Genomic DNA, 25,097 nt, shown 5'->3' with positions numbered 1-25,097 from the left:
ACTTTTCTGTTGGGAAGTGCACCACCTGCATGTCTCATGTGTTACTGATTTGCCGCAGTGTGGCCTTCAGCACGTCTGTGTCTATTACTCAACTGCAGTGTTTGAATTACTGCTCTAAAATGCCTTGAACCATACTTGGCCTGGTGGCACACTACTCTGCACCGAGATGGAGGAGTTCAATGCCCTACACAAATCAGGCAGTGAAACCGCCACCTGAAAAGTTACACAGTGAACCTTTAGGGATAATAAGAGCATTTATACATCACGTGCACTGTACATGTACTGTGCAAAACACGTGGTCTTAGTATTTAATTACTGTAATCATCCACCTCATGCAATTAGATTTTCAGCGTAAGTGGAAATTGACCAGGAGACTATTCCAGACATAAGATTATTTCAGTCTATGATTCCTTTAAATGAAATAAAACTAATCAGGTTTACAGCATCTAGGGATCATGTATAAAATAAAGAAGCATTTTACTGTCAGCAGTTTGACAAGCCTCACTTATGGATGTAAAAATATCTGAACACTGCCCCCATTTGGCTGACAATGGAGTTATTAAAATGCCTGTGATTTGAAGAGAACTATCTTTGTCTCATTCTTATCCCAGAGCCTCCAAGCCTCCATATTCAAGTCCTTGTGTATATATAGACTCTTTTGTAACAATGAGAATGAGCATTGTGGCTTATTTTCAGCTAATCCTTGATATACGGTTCATGTTCCATAAATACACCACCGCCCGAACTCATTTAACAACATACGTCCCGTGTATCTTCAGTAGGAATGCATGTCATCTGCTAAGACAAGTAGAATTTATGTGATTTTCCTTTGCACCATCCGTTTATTAACTGATGCAGAATAAGACGCTCACTTCGGGTTGCCAGATTCCACGACTAAAACCAGTTATTTGTACAGATTGCGGTTGTGATTGTCGCTGATGTTTTCATTTGGCGCGTTGATTTTCAAGACAATTATCTAATCAGAAAGCAGAATGAGTCTCACAGTGAGGTTCTCATTTGGGTTGCCAGGTTTCATCGCCGAAATCCAGTTGGTTTGAACCTAAAAGGATGATCTGAACTGAATCGTCAGCACCTGCAGCCAATCAGGAGCGAATTCTGGAGGTTTTGAGCGTTCACACGAGGCCTGTCCATGTGCTGAGAGCGAGAAAAGCGTCTATGTGTCTCTTTTTGCAGGTTACGCTCTGGCAGCCCATGTTCAGTTGTGATTCTACTTCATTTTTTAAACCAGTAATTAGTTTAAAGTTTAAAGTTGTCATATTAACTCTAACCTTCATGACTCACCAATATCATCGATCTTTAGGCCTGGTCTGAGCGTATAGTCTGCGTCTGTGGGCTCGGGCTCGTCGTGTGCATCCGAGGCTGAGGAGGAAGAGGAGGAAGAGGAGGAGGAAAGAGACAAAAGGTTAAACTTCCACTCCAACCCAAAGCTTTTAATTACATCTACAAAAGCGACGCGGCGAAAGGGTTAAAAAAAAAAAAACAACCTCCTGCAGCGCACAGACTGAGGGGGCGATCAAACTGAAGACAAGTTGTGAGTGTGAATGAAGAGAGGGAGGGAGAAAGAAAGAAGGAAAGAAAGAAAGAAAGAGGGAGAGGGAGATCGGTGCTGTGGAAGTTAAAAGGACCGGACAGGCCAGGGATCAAAGTGAGTGTGTATATGGGCGTGCAGAGGGTTGTGGAGAGAGGAGAGAAGGAGGGATGGAGTGAGAGTGAGAGAGGAGACGGGGGGGGGAAGAGAAGAGATAAGAAGAGAGGTGAAAAAGAGAAAGGAAAAGAAAGGCAGGGGCAGAGAAAGGAGGATAGAGGTAGATAGGGATGAGACAGAGAGAAAAAGGGAGGAGAGAGAGAGGGAAAAAGCAATAGAAAGAAGGAGACAGAGAGGAAGAGAGGGCTTAAGAGAGTGAAAAAAAAGAGACAGAGGTTATGTTATCAGCACATATTTATACATAGCAACTCACTGACCGAACACGGCGATAAATGAATACTGACAACGAGAGAGAGAAGAGAGGAGGAGAGAGGAGGAGAAGGGGAGGAGAAGTGGAGGAGAGGGGTACAGCGCCTTCAAACATGCTCCTCTCTGTAGTGAAGGGGAAGAGGGGAGGAAAACAAGATGGGATCAGGAGTGAAAATGCCAAAGGGGAAAAGTCACAGTATTCATGAGTGTATTCAGATCGGTGCATACGGCCGTCGCATTGAGATGGGAGGAGGTGAAGAGGGAAATGCCAGTGCGGAGGGTCACGGAGACGGAGAGACTCACCCGTGGAACAGCAAACGTAGACTCGTAGCCTCAGACAGTTGCGGCCGTGGCGATGTGTGGGCGTGGCTAAGCACAAATACAAACACATAGACACGTTGGTACGCTGTTGTGTTGTTGTTATGTTCACTCAAATTTAAAAAGCCACTGCGTAAATTTACCATTCCTACTATATGTGACGATAATAACATGGTTTACAGGCTGCGTGGGGAGGCCTCTCCGCAGATCTGACCTATAACTTGGTCTATGGAGAGGCTATTACTTTGCCACACTCAACGATTTGTCCAGTTAACAGATTTAAACTTTGTCTTTTACATTGCTTTGCCTAGAATATTCCACAGTGTAGCTTTGAACTTATCAATCTCCATGGAGACCAGTAGGTGGAACCATCACCCCAAGTTATAGGTCAGATCTGTGGAGGGGCAATGTTTTTCAAGTGTTTTTAAGCAATAAAAACACCCATAATGATATACCTGTCCATGTCAGTTAGATAAGTTTAATGCCATACTGTGGAATATTTCAGGCAAAGCGATGATGTGGCGTACCCTCCACTAGAAAAAAAAGTTACACAGTGAGTCTTTAAGTACAGACACGATTCTACTTTTGTAAGACAGGACAATTAAAATACCAAATTGTGATTTTTTTTCGTGAACTATGCGTCTCAGACAAACTGCGCTAACGATATTAAAATGGCCGTGCAAATATTGGCGTATCTTTTTGTGTTACATCTACTTCATATTTGAGCTTTACAAATACTCGGATATTTACAGTGATACAGGCAAAGCGAGCCCATGTAGCCGTGTACTCACATATGTAGTAGTACTCTTGTCCCACGTTGAACTCGTAGCCCAGGGAGAAGGCGCTGTACCGCTGGAACTTCTCAGAGAACTTGATGGGCGCGTGGGGGGCGTGGGGTCGGTTGCACTCCCACCTCTTAAAGCCCAGCTGAGGGTCACACGCTCGGTATCCACGGTAACTGACCATGTAGAGGACGTACTGCTCGCTCGTGCCCACCATCCGCGTGCTGTCGTTGTAATGGGGGCAGTAGATGTCCAGGTAATCGTTGACGTTCACCTGCATCGTGTAGCCCTCCCGTCGCAAACTGGAGACGCAAAGGAAACAAGGGAGGAGAGTTCGTTAATAAAGGATAAACCCCTTAATTTGAAAAAGTTTTTTAAATCGTTTTAGGCTGCATCACTGCATTATGAAAGTGATTAAAGTCAATAACTTAAGAACTCGATTCAGTGCACAGCAGGAGGTGGATCGTTCGCCGCGCCTCCCCTGACGAAACAAAGATAAACCTTTTTTTTTTTTTACAATTGTTTAGGAAAACATTTTGCATTTTCACGTCCCAAACAGCACGGTGCTATAATAAAGGTGAAATAACAACAAACTTAATAAAATCTAGTGCTACGTTCAGACCGTGGAGTCAAAAAAAATGAGAAAAAAGCTGCGTAAACAAGACTCATAGCTACTCTTTGACAAACGCAGTCAGCAGAGATGTTGAAAATAATTTAACGGCTTTGAAATAACTCTATGATGCATTAAAGTACACTGCGTAGCTTTTCTGGTGGAGAATGTACGTCATTTCTGGTCTCTACGGATACGTTATTGATCTGACTCCGTAGAAAAAAAGCAGCTGCTGTGTTCTCTCCCAATAAAGTTGCACTGCGCACCTTTAGCAACTGACAGATTTCTTCTAATAATGAAATAATTAAAATACAAAACAGTCATAATTGTTTTCAGCTCCTGCGGGTCTGAGTCAGGCGGTGGTAACTCTATTAAAATGGCGGTAAAATGCTTATTCACGTTGCAAATAGTGGCACATTGAGAGTTATAAATGCTTGAATATTTGCAGTGACATAAGGAAAAGTAAATTAATGAATGAAAAAAAAAAAAAAAACAGTTTGTAAATAAAACTTTGCATTTTCACATCCAAAACAGCAGGTCGCTATAATAAATGTGACATGAAGAGTGAATAAACTGGAAATTTAAGTAGATTTGAAGCTATTAGTAAAATATAATGACATGTTCAGACTGTGGAGTCAAAATCGCACACTTACATATATGAGAAAAAAAAAAAAAAAAAATGTAAATTAAGACTTATACCTACTCCTAGGCATAAACATTTAAACGCAGTAAGCATAGATGTTGAAAATAATTTATAAAAGCTTTGGAAATAACTGAATAACGCCTGATTAACCTAAACTTCTGCTTCTTCTCAGCTACTTTTCCATCGCCGTCCGGAGCAACTTTGACAAAACACTTTCTGTCCTCCATCTTATTTACAGCACAGAGCCGATGTGATTGGACTGTTCTGTGTTCCTCTGCTGCACCCGGAGCTCCAGCTTTAGCATCTGCACCCCAGGGCGCGTGTCTCTTCTCTGGGTGTCAGCGCAGCACCGTCCCCTAACCCCAACGCTCATACATCAACCTGAACACAACCAGTCAGCCGTCAACACGAGCCCGGACACTGTTACCCCCTCTCCAAAAACCCATATATCAACCTCAGGACCAAAAAAGAGGAAATGAGACAGGAGGATAAGAGGGGAGTTCTCTATATAAACTATGTGTGAGCAGAGTCGAGGCTCAAGGCCCCAGTTCTGTATCTTCTTTAATAGACCTGTGTGACAAAGATGGGTCACTGTGAAGTTACTGAACCCTCATGTAGATCCAGAAGGTAATATTGGAATGACTGTTTGGTAGATTGGCAGATGTGGAAAGATAAAAGAGGATCTGGTAAAAAAAAAACAAAAAACCAAAAAAAACAAAAACTTGAAGAATACAAAAAAAAAAAAAAAAAAATTACAAACTGATATTTTTAAGTGTAATAATAATAACAATGAAATAATAAAATAATAAAAAAAATAATAAATAAAATAAATAAATAAATAATAAAAAATAAAATCATAATAAATAAATAAATAAATAAAATAAAAAATAATAAAAAGAAGAAGAAGAAGAATGAATGAATGATAATATTGCCAATGTCGATCTGATGGTATGCAAAATTAGGTTAATTGTTTATAGAAAAAATTAAAAAAATAAAATAAAATAAATAAATCATAAAACTCTTTAAAGTTCTGTAAAAAGATCTAATTAAAAAAAACAAAACAAAAAAAAACAACTTAACATGTAATTAATAAAGTGATAGATCTGCATGTTTGTGAGTAATTCTACAGTTTTTTCATGTTACTTGAAGCTTAACTAACACATTTAAAAACACATTTGAGCACATTTCTGCAGGTCTGCCAAAAACATCATTACTGTACTTAACAATATCACCCAGCCCTAATTTCTACACTTGAGTTAGGTTCAAATGCCGTGAAACGAACCACAAAACATCTATCATCAAGCATGTTTTCAGATGGATGCCAAAAATATCATCTGGCCATCATTATTATGCAGAATAATGCTAAAAGAAAATCCTCTCCCACTCCACTGACACAAGTAGTGACGCTACGATGCCACATGAGGGCGCCAGTGTGCCGTCCTGTTACTCTGCTCTGCCTCTCTGCCTGGAGTTCTAGGTCATGTCTCCAGGGAGATTATTATTCAATTATTAAATGAAGATCGAAACACTGCTTTCCATGTCTCCGGCTCTGCATCTCCCCATTACAGCGCGCCTCCGATCCTGAGTTTGATTCCTGCCTTCACAATATAACAAACATAAATGAGATGATTAATACGTCTTCTTTTCCTGCACTTTCATTACATCACATACTCGCCTGCAGATGAGAGTCAGTGGAGCTATAAAAAGTATACCATGCTTCCAGGGAACTATTTTTAGAGTAAACCCAAGACGAAATCTACTACAAGGGAGGTGCAGATGCAAATTGAGAGAAAAGAAGCAGAGTTTGATGCTCGAAAAGAAAACATGGACAAAAAACAAAAAAAAAAACAAAATGAAAAACTAGAGGCAGGGCAGCTCAGAGCAGCTACAATAATCAAAACACAAAATCGCATCCCGGAGATAAAAAGAACCCGGAGTGAGCACGCGGAAATGTACGTGCGACTTGAAAGCACATCAAATTAATCTGCCAACCTATTATCCTTTAGACTGTGAACTCAGGTATGACACAGTAAACACACACAAACACAAAGAGCTCACGCACAATGGCATCTGTTTCTGTAGGTTTGAGTGGGTTGAGCGCTCAGGTATGAAACAATGTGTAGATGATTGCACTGGAGATACAAGATAACGGGAATATTATATGTTTATAGAGGCGACAATTACTTCATATTTAAAAATCAGGCGTGTTGTTTACAGTGGTGGACGGTAACGATGTACACGTAGTAAATTTTACAGTAGATACGTTTTACTACATTTGAGAGCAAATATCTGTACTTTCTACTCCGCTACATTTTTAAACTGGACTGGAGTAAATAAAAAGTACTTTTCGTATCATTTGAAAGGTTATTTTTACCATGTTCATTCGAGTTCAAGTTTCAGCTTTGAGCAAACAGAAATAACACACAAAATTCCTAAGAAAAATTAAGAAATTGCTACTCTTGGCCAAAATCTGTATAATTTTTAAACAATATAACTACATTTAACACTCGAAATGAACAACACTTGATAAAATAGCTTTACTTTTTACCATTAAAGTACATTTTAAACAGGTACTTGAATAATTTTAAATATCATCTGAAAAATTTGACTTAACAAAACTGACTAATCCAACCCCCATTGCTTATTTCTAATAAAAACTCAAGAATTAGCTAAATAATAATGGAACAAACACATGCTGTAATCTTCAAAACAAACACATAAAAAGAAATAATGTGATATTTCTGCTCTTTTGTGTCTTTTTGTCCCACACAATTTAGCGCGCGGCCATTACCTTTTTATCAGGATACGCAGAAAATATAGATCACTGTTAGATGTTGACATTTTGAAGTTTTTTATTAAAAGACTTGATCTTTGGACTTGAGCTGAAGAAAATGAGCAGAACACGAGCGTAAAGTCGCAGTAGAAACATGACAGACTTGAGGTGGATGTGTTCACTGCTGCGTTGTTTTACCCGTGTGTTTGGTGTTTGTTGACGTTTTATGGGATGCACTTTGGTCGGTTTAAGTTGTATTTAAATGTGATATGGCAGTAAACTTGAATTGTAAGTGTAAAAAGTCATCAGTCCTGTGCTAGAAGTAATAGAACATTTGAGCAGAAACTCAAAAACTGGAACCACATCCACACCAAACATAATATTCGAGTTTTAAACAATTCTATTTACTAAATGATCAATGGAAATTCAGATTTAGCATTTGATTTGAGTTTTAGCTGATCTTAAGTAAACCACAACAGCTACTAAAACTGCTATTATTCTGCGAGAGGAGGGGCGGAGCCTAGACAAACATACAAGGGGCGTGGCCTAAAGGCATAAGGAACAGTTTGATCGGTCTAAGAGGAATACACATTTACGCTTTTATTGTCTTTTGCTTTATAGTTTTTTTTTAAATAAGCTGCAATTTTTCATGTTTTGTTTTGCTTTTCTTTTCTTTTTTTTTTACTCTGTCAGAGCAGTACTTTATAAAATATACAATATAAAGAGTATTTGTAACATGCATGCAACATTTACTCCCCAAAATCAATGTTTTTCCAGCAGTGAAACGCATGTGAACACCGGTGCTGCTGGGTATTCCATTAAATGCCTTGAGGTCTTCTCCTGCATCTATAATTACCCAGAATGCCCTGATCAGATGCACCACAGAACAGCGGTGATGGACAGAGAAACGCAGCGGAGTTCTGGCTGAGACATGGGCCAGTCGGGGTTAAGAGCTGCGCTGTGTGCTCATATGGGACCGGCCTGCAGAGGGGAGGGGGGAGAGTACTGCAAAATCATCTGCACTGTACGCTTCAAATGGATCCAGGAATGTGATCTCAAATATTAATGAAATAGTTTGATGGATCTGTTATTAGTTTCAATTATTTTTTGTGTGGTTTTATTATGTATTTTGTTGCTGGTTGGAAAAAAGTTGTAATAAGTCGACTTTTCTTATTCAGCACGTTACAGCTTAAAAACACACATAGAAATAACTAGGTCAGTGCAATTAATTAATTTTAATAAAGACTGAGATGTTTCAAATCAAATATATCAGTGTCTACAGGCGTCGTCCTACAGTAAAAACACGTGGTTTGTAGCAGAGTTCAGACTTTGGACCAAGAAATGTGACCTTTTTTGCGTTAAACTATAATTTTAATCAATTACGTCCATTTATTACTTATTTTTATATAGCGCTTTTTCACTTTTAACACACTCAAAGCGCTTTACATCGAAGGAACCACTCACACATTCACACACACATTCGTACAACGGAGTACGCAGACACTAGGGGTGAGATGGGTTAAGTGTCTTGCTCAAGGACACGACAGCATTCATCTGTAAAAACTGTAATCCAATTCTGCTCACGGACTACAGATGGAAACTAGCTTCAGATATAATCTGGTGTAAAGCATCTTTAATGTTTTTGCACATTGTCCCTGTCAAATAAACTAATAAAGAAAGAAAGAACCGCTAATCTCTGACTGCTTTACCAATGATGATGTGATGTCAAGGGCGGGTTTGGAACCGTCAACCTTCGGCACGTCACTCTACCAACTGAGCTACTGTCTGAGTGAGTTAATCCTGTAATAATTTGTATTTGAGCCTTGTGATAAGAAAAAAAAGATAATTATTTCCACATATTACAAAGCCATAGAAATACCTGATCATAACGACATAAATAATAAATTGCGTTGTTCATATCAAAGTCTTGTTTTTCTATTACATCACAAGCTCAAAATAAACCTGTACCAAAACCTACCTAGAAACACACAGGAAAACCAAGAACTATGAAACTCAAACGTTTTTACAGTGCAGTAGTGAGGGAGGAGCGCACGGCCGAGGCTCGAGCTAAGAGCGAGATCAAAGCAGCCCTGGATCAATGTGCCTACAGTAAAAGGCAGATGGAGCAGAGCCTATGTAGCCTGTATAAATCAGAGGAGGGAGCATAACGCCACAGTTAGCCTCTGCCCCGGTATCATCTCCCAGGCCGACGCAGCATCAATAAACTGCCCTGACACGAGTGGAGGCAGTCGCTTTGTAACTAGAGCCACTCTGCTTACGCGCTCAGCTCCGGATTTGTACCAAAGAGCGCAGTTTGTAATGAGAATTTGTGACTTTGTCTTTTAAAATCTTCACCAAATACAGCGTGCCGCGATTCTTTGAACTGTGCAGATCGATGCTCCAGATTCAGAGGTGCTGGAGCTCACTGGTAGTATTCACTGGGAACTTTTCACAAGACGTTTTTGCCATTAGTAACTGCTCCTGCTACTACAACCATTACTACCATCACGAATCCTATTTGATTTGATTCTATCTTATGATTAACATGTAGAATTGCTTTTAATATGAATGTGCTTTAACAAAAACACAAACATTTGACACAAAATATACATCAAATTTATTCTGCTCTGAGCCACATCCTTTTATAAACAGAAGAGCAACTCTGGACCTGTTGCTTAAAAAAAACTCAATTTGCAAAGACTGGATCCCAATTTGATTAAAATTCACTTCACTGCAGGGCCAACTACTACTAATAATGATGCTTTACATTTGAAAGGCCTCTCAAAGTACTACACTGCAATCATTATGCACACACAACACGCACTCTAAGGAAAGTGCCTTGCCCAAGTACACAACAGCAGCACTACAGGGGTGTCAAACTCATTTTCACCGAGGGCCACATCAACAAAATGGTTGCTCTCAAAGGGCCAGGTGTAAATGTAAGATAAATGTCACTACGTTTTAATCTTGTTAATTAACCGTTTCTATATTTATTACTTCAATAAATATAGTTACACATATCACATATGGATTTGCATAGACATGAAAAAAAAGTCTGTTTAACTGTGTATCTCCTGATAAACTGACATTTTAAGACAGTCATACCTTTTAATTTACTTTGTCGCAGGCCACATAAAATGACATGTCGGACCGAATTTGGCCCACGGGCCTTGAATTTGACACTACTACCATTACCACTACTACTACTACTACTACTACCACTACTATATGCAACCATGCCAGTCTCCATGCAGTACTTATACTCAAAGTACCTTAAAAATTGCAAGAATTATACACTCGAAGATTTATAGCAAATAAAAGTTTATTAAAAAATGATAAAACTGCTCTCCAAGAAGTACTCAGAGAGATTACTTGTGTGTCTACTTAAACCCCTGATTAACTTTACTGTAAAGAGTGCATCATAAAGACGAGTTTTTCTCATTAGTCAGTTGAACTTTTAAACCATTGTCAAAGCGTGGCTTGTAAAGTGGCTGTGTGAATGCTCTCAGGTGGCAGCTGTTATTAAACCACAATCTGCAAATGGTTAATTAAAGCCTTTTAGTATGACAGGTCAGCAAACAACAAGAACGTCCCTATGCGCCCGTGAAGGAGGAAACCATGGAAACACAAGTTAAAGCACTTTAAAAGTCTGTCGAGGCCGAGGTGAGTGGTCCTGGCAGTCAACACCCAGGGCAGCAAAAAACTACATTTTATCAGACCAACTTTGACACAGTAGTGAGGCTGGAAAAGTGTAATTTTATATTGAGGGAAAATAATATTAAGGTGCCTTTGTGACTTTTCTGGCACAGGGTTCGCCGTGTGTCTCCATGGAGATAGATACATTTAATACAATACTGCGGAGGTTTTAAGGCAGTAACACCTCGATACAGACAAGCAGGTGGTGGACCCTCCAGAGTTATATAGCACTTTTAACAATATTTTATCTTTTTACACATTTCAAAAGTCCTATAACTAATGACTCACTGTTTAAATTATGTAGCCCACAAATGCAGATAATAGTGAGATAGAAAAAAATAGTTGTTAAAAATATAAATATATTTTCCAAGCATAGTTTATGACTTATGTGCATCTCTACGACTGTAAACCAGGACCTGCCCAGTCGATCATTAAAGTCTGAATATACAAATAAACTCCGCCCAAAACCACAAATACAGCTGCTAAACTGCATGGTGGACTAAAGGGAAGAGTGAGGGGGAGTGATACAAGAGTGAGGAGAGTGAGGGGGGAGTGAGGGAAGAGAGTGAGGGGAGAGTTAGGGAAAAGTGAGAGAAGAGGGAGGGGAGAATGAGGAGAGAGTGAGGGAAGAGTGAGGGGGGGAGTGAGGAAAGAATGGAGAGAGAGTGATGGGAGAGTGAGGGGAGAGTGAGGGAAGAGTGAGGGGGGGAGTGAGGAAAGAGTGGAGAGAGAGTGATGGGAGAGTGAGGGGAGAGTGAGGGGGGGAGTGAGGAAAGAGTGGAGAGAGAGTGATGGGAGAGTGAGGGGAGAGTGAGGGAAGAGTGAAGGGAGAGTGATGGGAGAGTGAGGGGGGAGGAGGGGCGGGGTCTAGAGGTATAAGGAACAGCTTGATTGGTCTAACAGGGATCCGCACTTGAAACTCTGCGCCTGCAGCTATGAGTTTGTAATCAGAAACACCTGGCTCAGGGCAGTTTTCTGTGATATCACATAGTACTTGGAATTATAGTGGCCACTGAAAGCAGGACACACTTAGTTTCAGGCGTTTTTGACCATAAAGCAGCAAATCCGCATTAAAAAAAATACTAGTAGCAGTAGATAAAAGGGAGAATATAACTCTCAAAACTTCTTAAAACATAAACTGTGATCAACTCGTCCAAACTCAGGGACCTTATATAAATGAATAGTAACTAGATTCATAATTGTATGTCTTGTGATTACAGGTATAATCTTTGAGCCTTTCTTTGCCCGGTGCTAGTCTTCAGCTTTGTTCTTGCTAACTGCCTTCTCTGTGATCTGGAGCAGCAGCAGCAGGTGGTTGATTGGCAGTGTGCAGAAATGCGCGAGGAGCTGGAAAAGCATGCACGGCTGCTTAAATCAAGGTTAAAGAAATCAAAGGGACGTTTGTGATGGGCACCAGGTTGTGACTGGGTTAGGCCCTGTCCGACCGCGTTACAAATGATTGCCAATCAGGACATAAAAGCCCGCGCCTCCCGAGACCGCACTGCCTAAGCCGGCTTCTCTTCAGGACAGGAGGAGATGCTAACATTGTTGGGGTTGACTCCAATCAGCTGCACATAATTGAACCTCTGGCCTGAAAGTAGACGGGAAGGGATCCACGGTGTCAATGAGGCGACAGGACAGTTTTTGCACTGGCTTTACGCAGGGGTAGTTAGGAGGAACTGGCTCTGTGTAGTGTAGCAATCAGACAGGCAGCTGCAGTGGACAAGGGGGTGTCTCGAAAAAGGTGAGGAGTAAGCTACAACAGAGGACTCCGAGGTAAACTCCAATTTGCTCACGGAAATAACGAGCGGATATATACGGTCAAGAAAGGACGTTATTGTTTTCACGGGTTGTCAAAGAAATAAAATGTATGAAATTGTATCAGTCCTGCAGTAGTAAAAGGGCATGATTATCTTAAATGTAAAGGTTTTTTATTGCACAAAGTGGATTTTTTGCAAGCTATTAGCCATGTTATAATGCTGTTACCTCATCAAAAACATAACCCGAGTTGTGTTTTTCATTCACACGTTTCAGTAATCTTTGTTTATTAGTTTGTACATCTCCAAAAAAGCTCAAAATGCTCTGTTCTACCTTGTGATGTCATGAAGTGGTAGTTTCTAGTTTCTTTAATTAACAGCTCATTTTTACCTTTAGTTCAGTAGAGATTGGCAATTCCAGGGTTGAAATCCTCCAAACGATTCTTGTGAAGATGTGTGGAGTTGCAAAACGCGGTGGAGCATTTCCTGTATTACCACATGATGACATCACAAGGTGGAACACATTGTTTTGTGTTTGTGAGAAAAACTTAGTCTAAATATGTAGGAATTGCTTGTTAAATGTGTGTCAATGAAACAAAAAAAAAGTGTTGTAGTGTTTTAAAAATGTTTTAGATGAGGAAACAACATTATAACAGATCAGAAAATGGCATAACATTCCCCCTTTAAAAGCAGTTTATTGTTGACTTAAGTCATGTATATATCCTTTTATGAGCTGATGAACAAAAACAATCAACACATGTGCCATATTCATATCCATTTTCTCGCATAAAGTCACCTCTTAATTTTAAAACATCTTATTTGTCAAATTTCTGTCTGTCTAATGCACATGTGTCAAACTCAAGGTCCATGGGCCAAATGTGACCCACCATGTCATTTTATGTGGCCCGCGACAAAGTAAATTAAAAGGTATTACTGTCTTAGAATATCATTTTATCAGGATATAAACTGTTTACACAGCCATTTTTTCATATCTATGCAAATCCATATGCAATATTTGTAATGTGAATAAATAATAAATATAAAAATGGTTAATTAACAAGATTAAAAAAATAATTGCATTTATTTTGTTGATGTGGCCCTCTGTTAAAATGAGTTTGACACCCCTGGTCTAATGCATCACTTTGTTGTTGTCATATGTTATACAGTATATACATATTTTTTGCCATGAACTAGAGGTGGATGATATAGACAAAAACTGATTAAATTCTATGTGTTCAATTTGATATATCGTCCATCTCTACCACCGACATAAATATACATTATTTTCCACCAGCAGACCCAGGATCCATGTTTAAAGTAGTCCTAAGGTGCATTTATTGCCACAGAACACTGAATCTTGGATATAGGCAGAGGTGACCCGAGCCTTCCTCAGTAATAAATGACATGTGTGAGCAGAGGCTTGGCAGTTATCACGAGGGCCTGTCCCCGATGATCGCATCCAGGCCAATAAAAGTTGACATTGAGGATATTGACAGGCCTGAATGCTGCTTAGGTCTTTTGTCTTCCCCATCGCTCCGTCACGTCTCCGTGGATGTCTACAGCTCCAGAGGGCTCACTGCTCCACCTGTGTCTGTGCAAACCGCTCCACTGGGCTACAAATTCTCCCCCATTGAAATCAATATCTGTCTCAAGTGTGTCCAACAGACTGGAATACGGCACTGTCTCCCAAGGCCAGAACACGCAAACGCACACACACATACGCACACACACACACACTCAGACGGAGGACGAGACGGTGGAGTGATGGTTCATCATTGGAAAATATATCAAAGTATTAGAGCTAACAGGGCTTTCTGTCAGCCGGCTTCACATAGATTCACCGACACGATCCAACTACGCAGAAGAATCTAGGGCCGTAACCGACTAAAGAAAGTACTGAATTATTAAAGACTACGACAGCAACACTAATCACAATCAAATCGAAATCACAGTTTGAATGGACGCAATTAGCAATTAGCAAAACGCAAAAGCTGCCATTTTTGAAGTACCGTAATTTCCCGCATAAACAACACGTCCTGTCTTATTCTGCGTAAAAAACTGCTATTTCTGTCGTTTTTTTCTGTGCTAACATGTTCTGAAAATGTGATTCTAGTTCATATTTCTGCGTTTTTGTAAATTCTACTGGACACGTTTTGAATGTGATCAAATCTAACCACAATCGCAATACTGTACTACGAAAAGTAAACGTGGCGCTTCTCCAAAAATCAGTACAATCTCGCGCAAAAACGTCTACGTATAAAGAGGTGTACTAGTAAACAGCAGTTCTTTATGCAAAAAAGCTGATTAAACTGGTCCAGAATACATCCTTCTAATCAACATAATGATACAGTGGATGAAAAATTTGCGTAGACTAAGACAACATCGACCTGTTAATCGACTACGGCCGTGGAAGAATCGTACTGAACACATCTCCAGGGTCTTCAGCTCCCGTTGAGGTCGTTTGCATAACAATAGAGATAAATGAGTGAAGACTGGCTCCGAGGCTGAATGCTATAGAACATAATGACATTTAATCAATATTTAGTGAATGATCATTTTGCATCGATCGACATGAATGATTCATGTTTTCTGGTTCTGTGCTGCTTGACCTGGTTTGTAATGTAAATGTGCTTTTATTAAACATTTATGTCAGTTGGTGTCTGCTGCTAAAGGTACTGAAATACACTGGGTTTAAATAAATAATACAGCCTACTGCGTATCTTCAGGCCATATTTTTCATAATTGATTCTTACTATAATATTTGAATAGTTTTGTATTAAAGGGACATGTTTGGTTTGAGTAAAAAGTTGAATAACAAAGTATAACTTCAATTTTTAGGTGTCTGTACTTTACTTTTTTTTTTTTTTACAGTTTTCAGTGGATACGTTTTACTTTACTTCACTACATTTGAGAGCAGTATCTGTACTTTCTACTCCAGTGCATTTTTTAACTGGGCTGGAACGTAAAAAGTACTTTTCATAAGTTTTGATGGGTTAGTTTTACAAAGTTTGTGCTAATATCCTGAAGTTTTTGAGTTTAAACTTTGGCTTTGAGTAACAATAAAGTAAGTAGTTGAGTAACACAAATAAACACACAAAGAAAGAAAAAGTAAGACACTGATTCATATTTCTTCTGTTGAACAAAATACGTATCAATTTTAATCAATATCACCACATTTAACACTAAAAAATTAACAAAACGTGTGTGAAATACTGTTACTTTCAATGTTTAAAGTACATTTTTGAACAGGTACTTTAATAATTTTACTTAAGTAGATTCTTTCCTGTGATACTTTTACTTTTGAGTAACTTTTTACCTCTGTATTTGCACTTTTACTCCACAAAATTGAGTACTTCATTAGGACTCAGCACTTTTCTTTTCAATTTTACCCCCTAAATTGGACCTTGTATGGACCTTATATAGTGGTAGAAATCACACTCAAGTTTAATAATGTATCTGTTATTACACAAAAACAGGAAGAAAATATCTGAAAAGCCCGAGTGTTTTGAGATGTGACACTTTGAAATGTTTTTGTCCCGTGGTTCATACGTGACTTTGTGTTTAGCCTCTGCACTTTTCATTAGCGTCTGAGTACTGCCTCCTCATTGGCTTTCACTTCCTGACACCACTTTGCTCTCTGCCTCCATCACCATTCATCATCCCTCTTACCCTCCTCCCTCCCTGTCTCTCCTTCCATCTCTCTCCTTTCCTCAGTCACTTCCCCGCTTTCTATTTCTCCTCATGCCCTTACTCTCCCTCTCTCTCTTCTTCCATATTTCTCTGTCTCCCTAAGTCACTTCTCTGCTTTCTACCTCTCCTCTTTTCTCTTTCTCTCCTCATGCCCTTAGTCTCTCTCTCTGTCCTCATCCTCACTCTCTCTTTTTTTCCACATCCTCTCTCTTTCTGTCTTTCTCTCCATCTCCCTAAGCACTTCCTTGCTTTCTACCTCTCCTCTTTTTCTCTCTCTCTCCTCATCCTCACTCTCTCTCTTTCTCTCCTGATCCTGTCTCTCTCTTTCTCTCCTCATCCTCTCTCTTTCCATATTTCTCTCTGTCTCCCTAAGCCACTTCCTTGCTTTCTACCTCTCCTCTTTGTCTCTTTCTCCCCTCATCCTCTTGCTCTCTGTCTCCTCATCATCCTCTCTCGCTCTCTTTTTCTCCTCATCTGCTCTCTCTCTTTCCATATTTCTCCATCTCCCTAAGTCACTTCCCTGCTTTCTACCTCTCCTCTTTTTCTCTCTCTCCACCACAGTCTCTCTTTCTCTCCTCAACCCCTCATTCTCTCTCTCTCTCCCTTCCATCTTTCCTCTGTTTTCCTTCTCGGCCTATCTCCACTCTCTCTGCCCTCTTTCCATCTCTTCGCTTCTCTTTCTTTCCCTCTGCATCACCTGCTCTATTTTGCTCCTCATTCTTTCTTCCCTCTTTCTTTCTTTCTCTCACTAAGTCACTTCCCCACTTTCTACTGTATCTCTCTTCATCTTCTCTTTCCCTCGACCACCCTCTCTCTTCCTCTCTCGCTCCTGCACCTTCTATCTTTCCTTTTATTTCCTTCTCAGTCTATGTCCACTCTCGCTCCCTGTTCCCACTTTCTATCTCTCCTCTTCTTCTTTCTCCAGCACCCTGTCTTTTTCCCTCCTCTTCCCCTTACTCCCGCTCTTTCTCTCTTTTTCCATCTTTCTCTCTCTTTCTTTCTCTTCCCAAGTCACACCCCTGCTTTCTATCACTTCTTTTTCTCTTTCTCTCACCACCCTCCTCTCTTTCCATCCCCTCTTTCTATTTCTCCTCTTCTTCTCTCTCCACCACACACTCCCCATCCCCTCTTTCTATCTCTCTCCCACTTTTCCGTTTTCCCTCTCTTTTTACCTCCTCCCACTCTCTCTCCCTATTCCCTCTCTCTCTCTCGCTCTCCCTCCCTTCATCCCATCTTACCCGCTCTCTTCCAACTTCCTCTTTTTCACAGCCTTTTTCTCACTCCTTCTCTCCTTCTCTCTCTCCCTGTGGTAGACCCTAATGGCAGCCATGATGGGTCCAGTCTCACTTCTCTTTCACATCCCTCCATCCGCCTCCCTCTCTCCTGCACATGCTCAAACGCACACACATGTATTTGTCTATTAATCATCGTACGTGCTGTCTGCAGACGGGAGTGATCGGGGAAAAGGGGGAATCGGAACGAACGGCAGCAGATGGCAGAAAGGATGAGACAAAGAGATAAGAGGAAGAGGAGAAAAGAGAGGAGACAGACGAGCTGGATGAAGACAAATGTTGTTTAACCTGTGAATAAGTCCGGCGTTTACCGCTTTTACTTTCATTTACGTCGTTATCGATTTCAGTTCTCGGCGCTAATTCATTGTCTATTCCATTTGCCTCCCACAGCCCATTTTACGCTCGGCTGGACCTAAGGTTTAAGCCCTCCCTCAAATCTGAAGCGACATTCACAAAGTTCCTCCTGATCAGAGATGTTTGTGTTCATTTGGTTCAATTATGTATTTGCTGGAGTATTGATTCAAATCGAGAAAGCAGCGAGAAGCAACACTCAATGCTAACAAACATGCTAATCTGCCAGCGCAAAACATGGAACTAGCATCACAAGTTCTAATCTATGTTATAATGTTGTTTACTCATGAAAAACACACCTGGAGTTGTGCTTTGTTTCATTCACACATGTTAAACACACAAACCCTGAGTTACGCTTCAGAAAACACTCAGTTCCACCTTGTGACGTCATCGTGTGGTAATACAGGAAGTGCTCCACTGTGTTTTTAAACTCCACACACCTTCACTAGAATCATTTGGATCATTTCACCTGTGGAATCACTAATCTCTACATAACTAAAGGTAAAAAGTAGCTGAAAACAATCACTTCATGACATCACAAGGTGGAACAGAGCGTTTTGAGCTTTGGAGATGTAGACAGACTAATAAACCAAGATTACTGAAACTTGTAAATGAAACAAAACATGACTTCTGGTATCTTTGAGGAGGTAACATTATGATGTTTTTTTGTAATATAGGATCCATAAACACTCGATTACTGTCTTAAAAACACAAACAAAACCAAAAGTACTTCAATTTAAACTGTTTGCTAGTTTAAAGTTTTCACAACAACACAAGACAAAACACAGTGATCTCATGTTGCTTCTAAGAGCTGCTTTTACTACAACTACATAGATCATAATGAGCACAGACACTTTAAACTCTACATTTAGACAAAGTACATAAGTAACAACATTGAGTACTTCATCCAGCACAGTTTAAGTAAAAGTACAGATGCAGAGGTGAAAGGTTACTCAAGTAAAAGTAAAACTATCACATGAAAAAATCTACTTAAGTATTTAAGCAAATCTAACAGCAAAAAGTGTTGTTAATTTGTGTGTAAATGTGGTGATATTGATTAAAAAATGATACAGATTTTGGTCATCAGTAACAAAATAAACCAATTTATTATTTTTTACTATGAATTTTGTGTAAGTATTTTTGTTTTCTCAAATCCAAAGCTTGAACTCGAAAACTTTATTCAGGATGTTACTACGAACATGGTAAAAATAACCTCTCAAATCATGTAAAAGTACTTTCTTTTCAGTCTAATAAAAAAATATAGTGGAGTATAAAGTACAAATACCTGCTCTTAAATGCAGTGAGGTCAAAGTAAAAAGTCAAGTCCAAGTTTTAGGCATTTGTACTTCACTACTTGTATTTCGTTACCTTCCACCACTGTGAGAAAATGATGTGTCTTCAAAAAGTTTATGACCTCTTTTAGCCAATTAAAACCAAAAAATCCATGCTAAACTTGCTGATTTTCCAAACATTGCACCTATCAATCCGACAGATGCCGTACCCGGATCATCCTGTCCCCATAACACAGCCAGGAGCCGTACAGGAGCTGCTCTTGATTGATAGTGATCCCGTGTGAGGCCAGTGTATAGACTCAGCATCAGTGAGACATTACCCTCTGACCCGTCCATCGATCTCCTCCCTCAGCGCCCCCCAAAACACCAGACCCGGGCTCCTGACCTGGCAACCGCACCGAGCCGCCCCATGTACACAGCCTGAGTCCTCAGCATCGATCGTCCGCCAGTGAAACCTGATCAATCTACTGCATAACAATCAGTCTTGTCTTTGCTGCTCTCCTCTCCTTATTTGGGCTCGACTTCCTGGCCTGGATCTACACATATCGAGAAACAGATTTATCACTAAAGGCAGAAGACAAAAAAGAGCAAACTGAAGATGTGAAATATAAACAACAGAAAGTTATCGCGTAATATTTTAAACATAAGGTGATGTTCAGGCTCAATATTACACATTTTCTGATCTGTAATAATATAATTCCCTCATCACAAACACACCTTAAGTTGTGTTTTGTTTCATTCACAAATGTTTAACACACAAACCTTGCACATTTAGGCCACTTTGTGATGTCATGCGCTAATACAGGAAGTGCTCCACTGTGTTTTTAAGCTTTTTTTCCCTCTTCTTTTTCAACTGTATAGAAAGCTTAAACAAAACATTGAATTTATGTCTTAAATCAAGAAAGGGGTGGGATTTAAAAAGTTTTCTTCTCCTCACTCCTTTTTGAGTTTATATAACGAATAATTTGTGAAATGTGCTTTAACTCTACCCAATACATGTGCTCGAAATAAATAAATTAAAAACAAAAAAAGCTCCACACACTTTCACTAGAATCATTCGGATCATTTCAGCTCTGGAATTGTCAATCTCTACTAAACAAAAAGTAAAAATGTAGCAGTTAACTTGAAAACTACTGCTTCATGACATCACAAGGTGGAACGGATCATTTTGAGCTTTGGAGATGTAGACGGACGAGTTACTCAAACATTTAAATGAACTCCACGTATGTTTATGTGAAGGTAACAACATTATAACATGGCTAATTTTGCGCAATATGTTACTTAAGGTACACTATGTAACTTTACTGGTCTCCATGGAGATTGTGTTCCTTTGCCTGGAATGTTCCACAGTGTATCTCGCGTTTATTCGATTTCAGTGTTTCAGTATTATGGCTGAAACTGACCTGACGATGCATTTTTACTGTGTTTGGAGTCGCTTCTCCACAGATCGGACCCATAACTTGGTCTGGTGGCACCCCTGCTTGTTGCCATGGAGATAAATTGCGGTGGAACCTTCACCCCAAAAAGTCACATAGAGCATTTTTAAACCACGTATTTAAACCAAAAATATTTATAAGTAAGATTTTGTACAGTTTTGACTTGAACATATAATTGCGGGTGTATTTTTCTTGCTATAACCTGGAAAATGATACGCAGCGCTTTCTTTTTATAAGGTTAACGTGAACTTTAAATAGATAAATTCAAATTCATTGGGATAATCTTGTACAAAATATGGAGATATTCGTTTAAGTGGATACCGCCCGGCTCCACGTCCTGCTGATTGATGTGTTTGGGTCGGGTCTGGGGGATCGGATATCAACGAGGAGGAAAAGAAAAAGAGAGGGAGAAAAAATAGCATCTGGAGCGTTTGGTATAAAGTGTTCTGAAAACGACAACAACAACATAAGTCAGCGCTGTCTCCTGGGCCGTATTTACTTAAGGGATGTGCAGAGGGCAGGAGCGGGCCGCCGGGACAATGGGAGGAGTGGGATCATCCGTCAGGCGCTGTAGGCAAATCATTCTTTATGGGCCGCTCCTGGGTCGGACCGGAGTCAAACGTGACGCAGGGGGGTCCCGGTTTAAGTATCAGAAATAAGACGCGCAGAACAGAAGAACAGATTTTTTTGGGTAGAAAGTAAGACCCCCAGTCAGCACGAAGGACGTCACAATATATATATTTTTAGTTTTGCGATTATTGTGAGTAGAAACGTGATGATTTCAGAGTTATCGAAGTGCACCCAAGTCAGCACGGGACGATATTGAAGTTTTGTGTTGCTTTTGTTGATTATCATGGCCAAAATTATTGCGATTAACGATTAAATCACGATAACAATTAAAGTTCCTGACAGTTAAAAAAGATATAGATATGACTAATTATAATTTTAATATTATGAATAAGTTCCGTGTTTAAACAACTTTCGCATAATTGTACTTGTTATCAGTGAAAACAGCGACGATCCAGAGAAGAAAATTGTGAAAAAACAGGGCCCTCGACTGAAATTTGGGGGCCCGGGATAAGAAGCTTCACCACTCTGGGCCCCTAAAACCCTGGGACAACAGACCACTTTGCCCCCCCCCCCCCATGGCAATTGTCACGATTATATAAAATGTCCCACGAATGATTATTGTGTTCCCTTTTTATCACGATAAACGATGTTATTGTTTATCGTCCCGTCCCTACAGCCAAGCAACAATTCACTATTAAACTCATTCACGTTGATGAATACATGAGTAAAGCTATTGTAGGGTTGTCAAAAGTATCGAAACTATATACTCATTTAGGCAAGTATCGATACTGACAAAAATAATCACATAACTCCAGAACAGTTTCATTTTGAGTTACTGTAAAAAAAAATCTGTATCGAGTATCGAGTCTGTTCTTTAGCATCGAAATTGAGTTTGAAATTTTTGTATCACCAACACTATGGTCTAGCCAAAACTGTGGCCCAGGGGCTAAATCCGGCCCTCAGACCAATTTTTCTCGGCCGTCAAGCTTCCCGGTGAATTGTCCCATATTATTTTAAACAGCACTTTTTACTGTACATTTCTGAAAATCTACTTTAACAAACCCATATCAAATATTTAATGTGTCCCGTTGAGGATGTAAGCGTGAATAAAGGTCTAGTGGTTCAGTCTAACTTGTAAAAATAACGCAGATTTTAAGTATTCACAGTATTCGCGACCGGTCTACGGCCCTCAATCGGGTCTTAGCTTTGTCTGTGTTTTTATATGTGGCTCTTAATGAGAAAAGTTTGGACAGCCCTGGTCTAGTACGTGACTAACTTATATAACATAAAAAGCACTTCACATTTATGAATATACAAACGCAATTTTAAAAGAATTGTAGTTTCTAAAAGTCTCACAATAAAATATATATATACTTTTTTTTTTTTTTTCTCCTTCTTACGATTCTATTGCAACCTGTGTAATCATGATTATTACATGTTTCTAAGTGAAAAACTGGAGCACCATCTGTATTTTATTCTGGCAACACATACAAAAAGAAATCGTAGCCCAATTTTTTACAAAAGAAAAGTCTAATTTTGGTCTATTGTGAGCGTGAATACACAGGCATAATGAAAAACACACTCATTGATGCAAAAGTACCTCATGTTCTGTATTTTACAATGAAAAGCCACTATGAAGCCTCTGAAATACTTTGTCAATAGATTTTAATAATGGAGATCCCACTGCGCACTTAAAACAAAAGAACTGGACGATTTGCATCTGTTCTTTGCCCCGTGTTCGATATCATGCTCCAGCCCCGACGTGGACAGGATATTTCCACTATTGTGCGTCTTTAGGGGGGCAGCCAAAAATAAATCAAGGCATAGACCAGTGCCAACCAAGTCCTGCCTTAATGGGCTTGCAAGACAAAACCACAGCTGGCCTCAACATTAGTCTCCATGGCGACTGAAGAAGCCCAAAAGCGGGCGCTATTGTGGTAAAACGAAAGGGGTACAGAGCGAGGGTCCGTGGCTTTGTACAAAACCTCCTCTCTCCTCTTTAGCACCGTCTCCCCTCTGTCAGTCTAATGGCTAATTAAGTGCCACTTATGACTGGTTCACATTATCACCAATCATCTGCTATTACTGTTGCACATTTTCCACACAAGGAGGTTTTTTAACACCATTTTGGATCTGCTAAGACGAAAAAAAAAGGTTCAAAAGCAACACGCAGAGAGAGAGAGCGGGGTGTAACCAACGGCGACAGGCAAAATGTGACTTGGACATGAGTGAGGGGGTGCGGTGTGTTCGCTTCAAGTTTAAACCTAGAGGACGTGAAAAGAGGGAACTTTTACTGCAAAATGACACAATGATACAGAAAAAGTATGCAGATGTGAGGTGTGGAGGTGAAGGGCATATTGGTCAAAGAAAAACTGGATGAGAACAGTTAAATGGTGAAAAAGTTTAGTTATAGGTATAGTGTATTTTAGTTTATTGTGTGCTTTTTCAGTTGGCTACATTTCCTATAGTATAAAAATTAGATACTCAAAACCTTTGGAGTAATCCTGATCTATATTAGCACTAGTAAAGGTTACAGTGGCTCAGTTGGTAGAGCGTATTTCCACTGATCAGGCAGGTTGGCGGTGCGATTCCAGCTCCCACAGATGAATCCTGTCATTGTCACTGTCTGTGCACAGTTGTCCATCGTTACATCACGGTCTCGCTGTTTCGCTGATTTTCTAAGACCAATTTTCCATGCTTTTTTACAGTGTATGAACGTGCATTGTGTTCTGCGTTCTGATTGGCTGTTGGACTGTAGACCATTCCCCATCAGTCTCCTCCGTTCAGCCAAATTTACATAAACCTTGGATCGCAGTGTGACTCTGAAGTGCTGTATGTTCGCGATTTGTTTTCTCCCCGACAAAACCCACAATGTCGATGAAACGTTCTGCACCGACAAAGGCGCCTACGAAGGTTTTTGAACTTTTGAGAGAGTTTAAACAAGAGAGAAATGTGAGAAAATGTTAACGCCTGTGTGAGAAAAGTGTATAAAGTGTGTGGTGAGGGGTTTTACAGCAAAAAACAAATAGAATAATCGTATAAGATAAAGCTGATACTTCACAGATTTCTCTTATTGCAGGTTATTTTGAGAACGTAACCCCCGTGATAAACGAGGGACCACTGTACGATGGGTGAGTGTTTTATTGTAGTGTAAGTTTTTGTTTAGATTATGCATAATTTCAAAGGCTAAAGACACTCCCACTCTCATTTTTTAAACAGATCTAGGCCTTGGTCATGTCTTTCTGTGATTATTTTGTATATAATGTGTTCTTAGAGTCTGTCATATAAACACTTTTGAATGGCTCTTTGAAATGAATGGATCCAAAAGATTTGGATCCCATAAAAGAGCTGAAAGTCCCATCAGTCCCATTTTAATTTATATAAACGCTTAAATAGCCTATACGCTGCAGCTTTTTTCTCTCTCTATGGAAGACTTTACCCCTGAACTAAAGCATAATTAGCCACTCGTTTCGTAAATTTGTGTTTTTCTCAATTGATTCTCTGTTTGGATGTGAGCCTATGTAAGATTTGTGTTCCAACAGCCCTACATTGAAGTAAATGGTTAGCGTTAAAAGCCCCGTCTGGCACCTGATGGCTGAGCTCTGGTTCACATTCAAACACTGAGTCCTCTTAATGCACTGAAACATGAAGAATTAATTAAACCTAATCATCTACACTCACGCACAAAGGGTGAAATCAAGCCGCTATGCTAATCTGAGCGCTAAGTGTTCAATTAGCCATCCAGGAAAAGCATTTATCTGCTTGTGATCAATGGAGTAAAACAATGCAACAATGCCAAACCTTTGCGGCTCATTTAATCTGCAGACATTTCTGTTTTTGTTTGTGATAAGAGAAGAAAAAACAGCTCGCTCGGCTCTCGTTCGGCTCTCGCTGTGAGGCCCTGGGAGGTAG

At 39.8% G+C, this 25,097-nt stretch overlaps 1 protein-coding gene across 1 annotated transcript in view; it reads right to left on the bottom strand.

The window, feature by feature from the left end:
- The window catches only part of efna3b (ephrin-A3b), a 98,915-nt gene that overhangs the window by 12,234 nt on the left and 61,584 nt on the right, over positions 1-25,097 (bottom strand). Inside the window, exons 3-5 of the mRNA XM_033981306.2 lie at positions 3,085-3,377; positions 2,279-2,344; positions 1,303-1,380 (exon numbers count right to left, since the gene is read on the bottom strand). Coding sequence (XP_033837197.1) covers positions 1,303-1,380; positions 2,279-2,344; positions 3,085-3,377 — 437 coding nt within the window. The remainder of the gene's footprint in view (positions 1-1,302; positions 1,381-2,278; positions 2,345-3,084; positions 3,378-25,097) is intronic.

This window comes from Periophthalmus magnuspinnatus, chromosome 16, assembly GCF_009829125.3.
Source record: "Periophthalmus magnuspinnatus isolate fPerMag1 chromosome 16, fPerMag1.2.pri, whole genome shotgun sequence".
NCBI classification, from domain to species: Eukaryota; Metazoa; Chordata; class Actinopteri; order Gobiiformes; family Gobiidae; genus Periophthalmus; species Periophthalmus magnuspinnatus.
The sequence above is the reverse complement of the archived record's forward strand: the minus strand, read 5'-3'. Positions and strand labels throughout refer to the sequence as shown.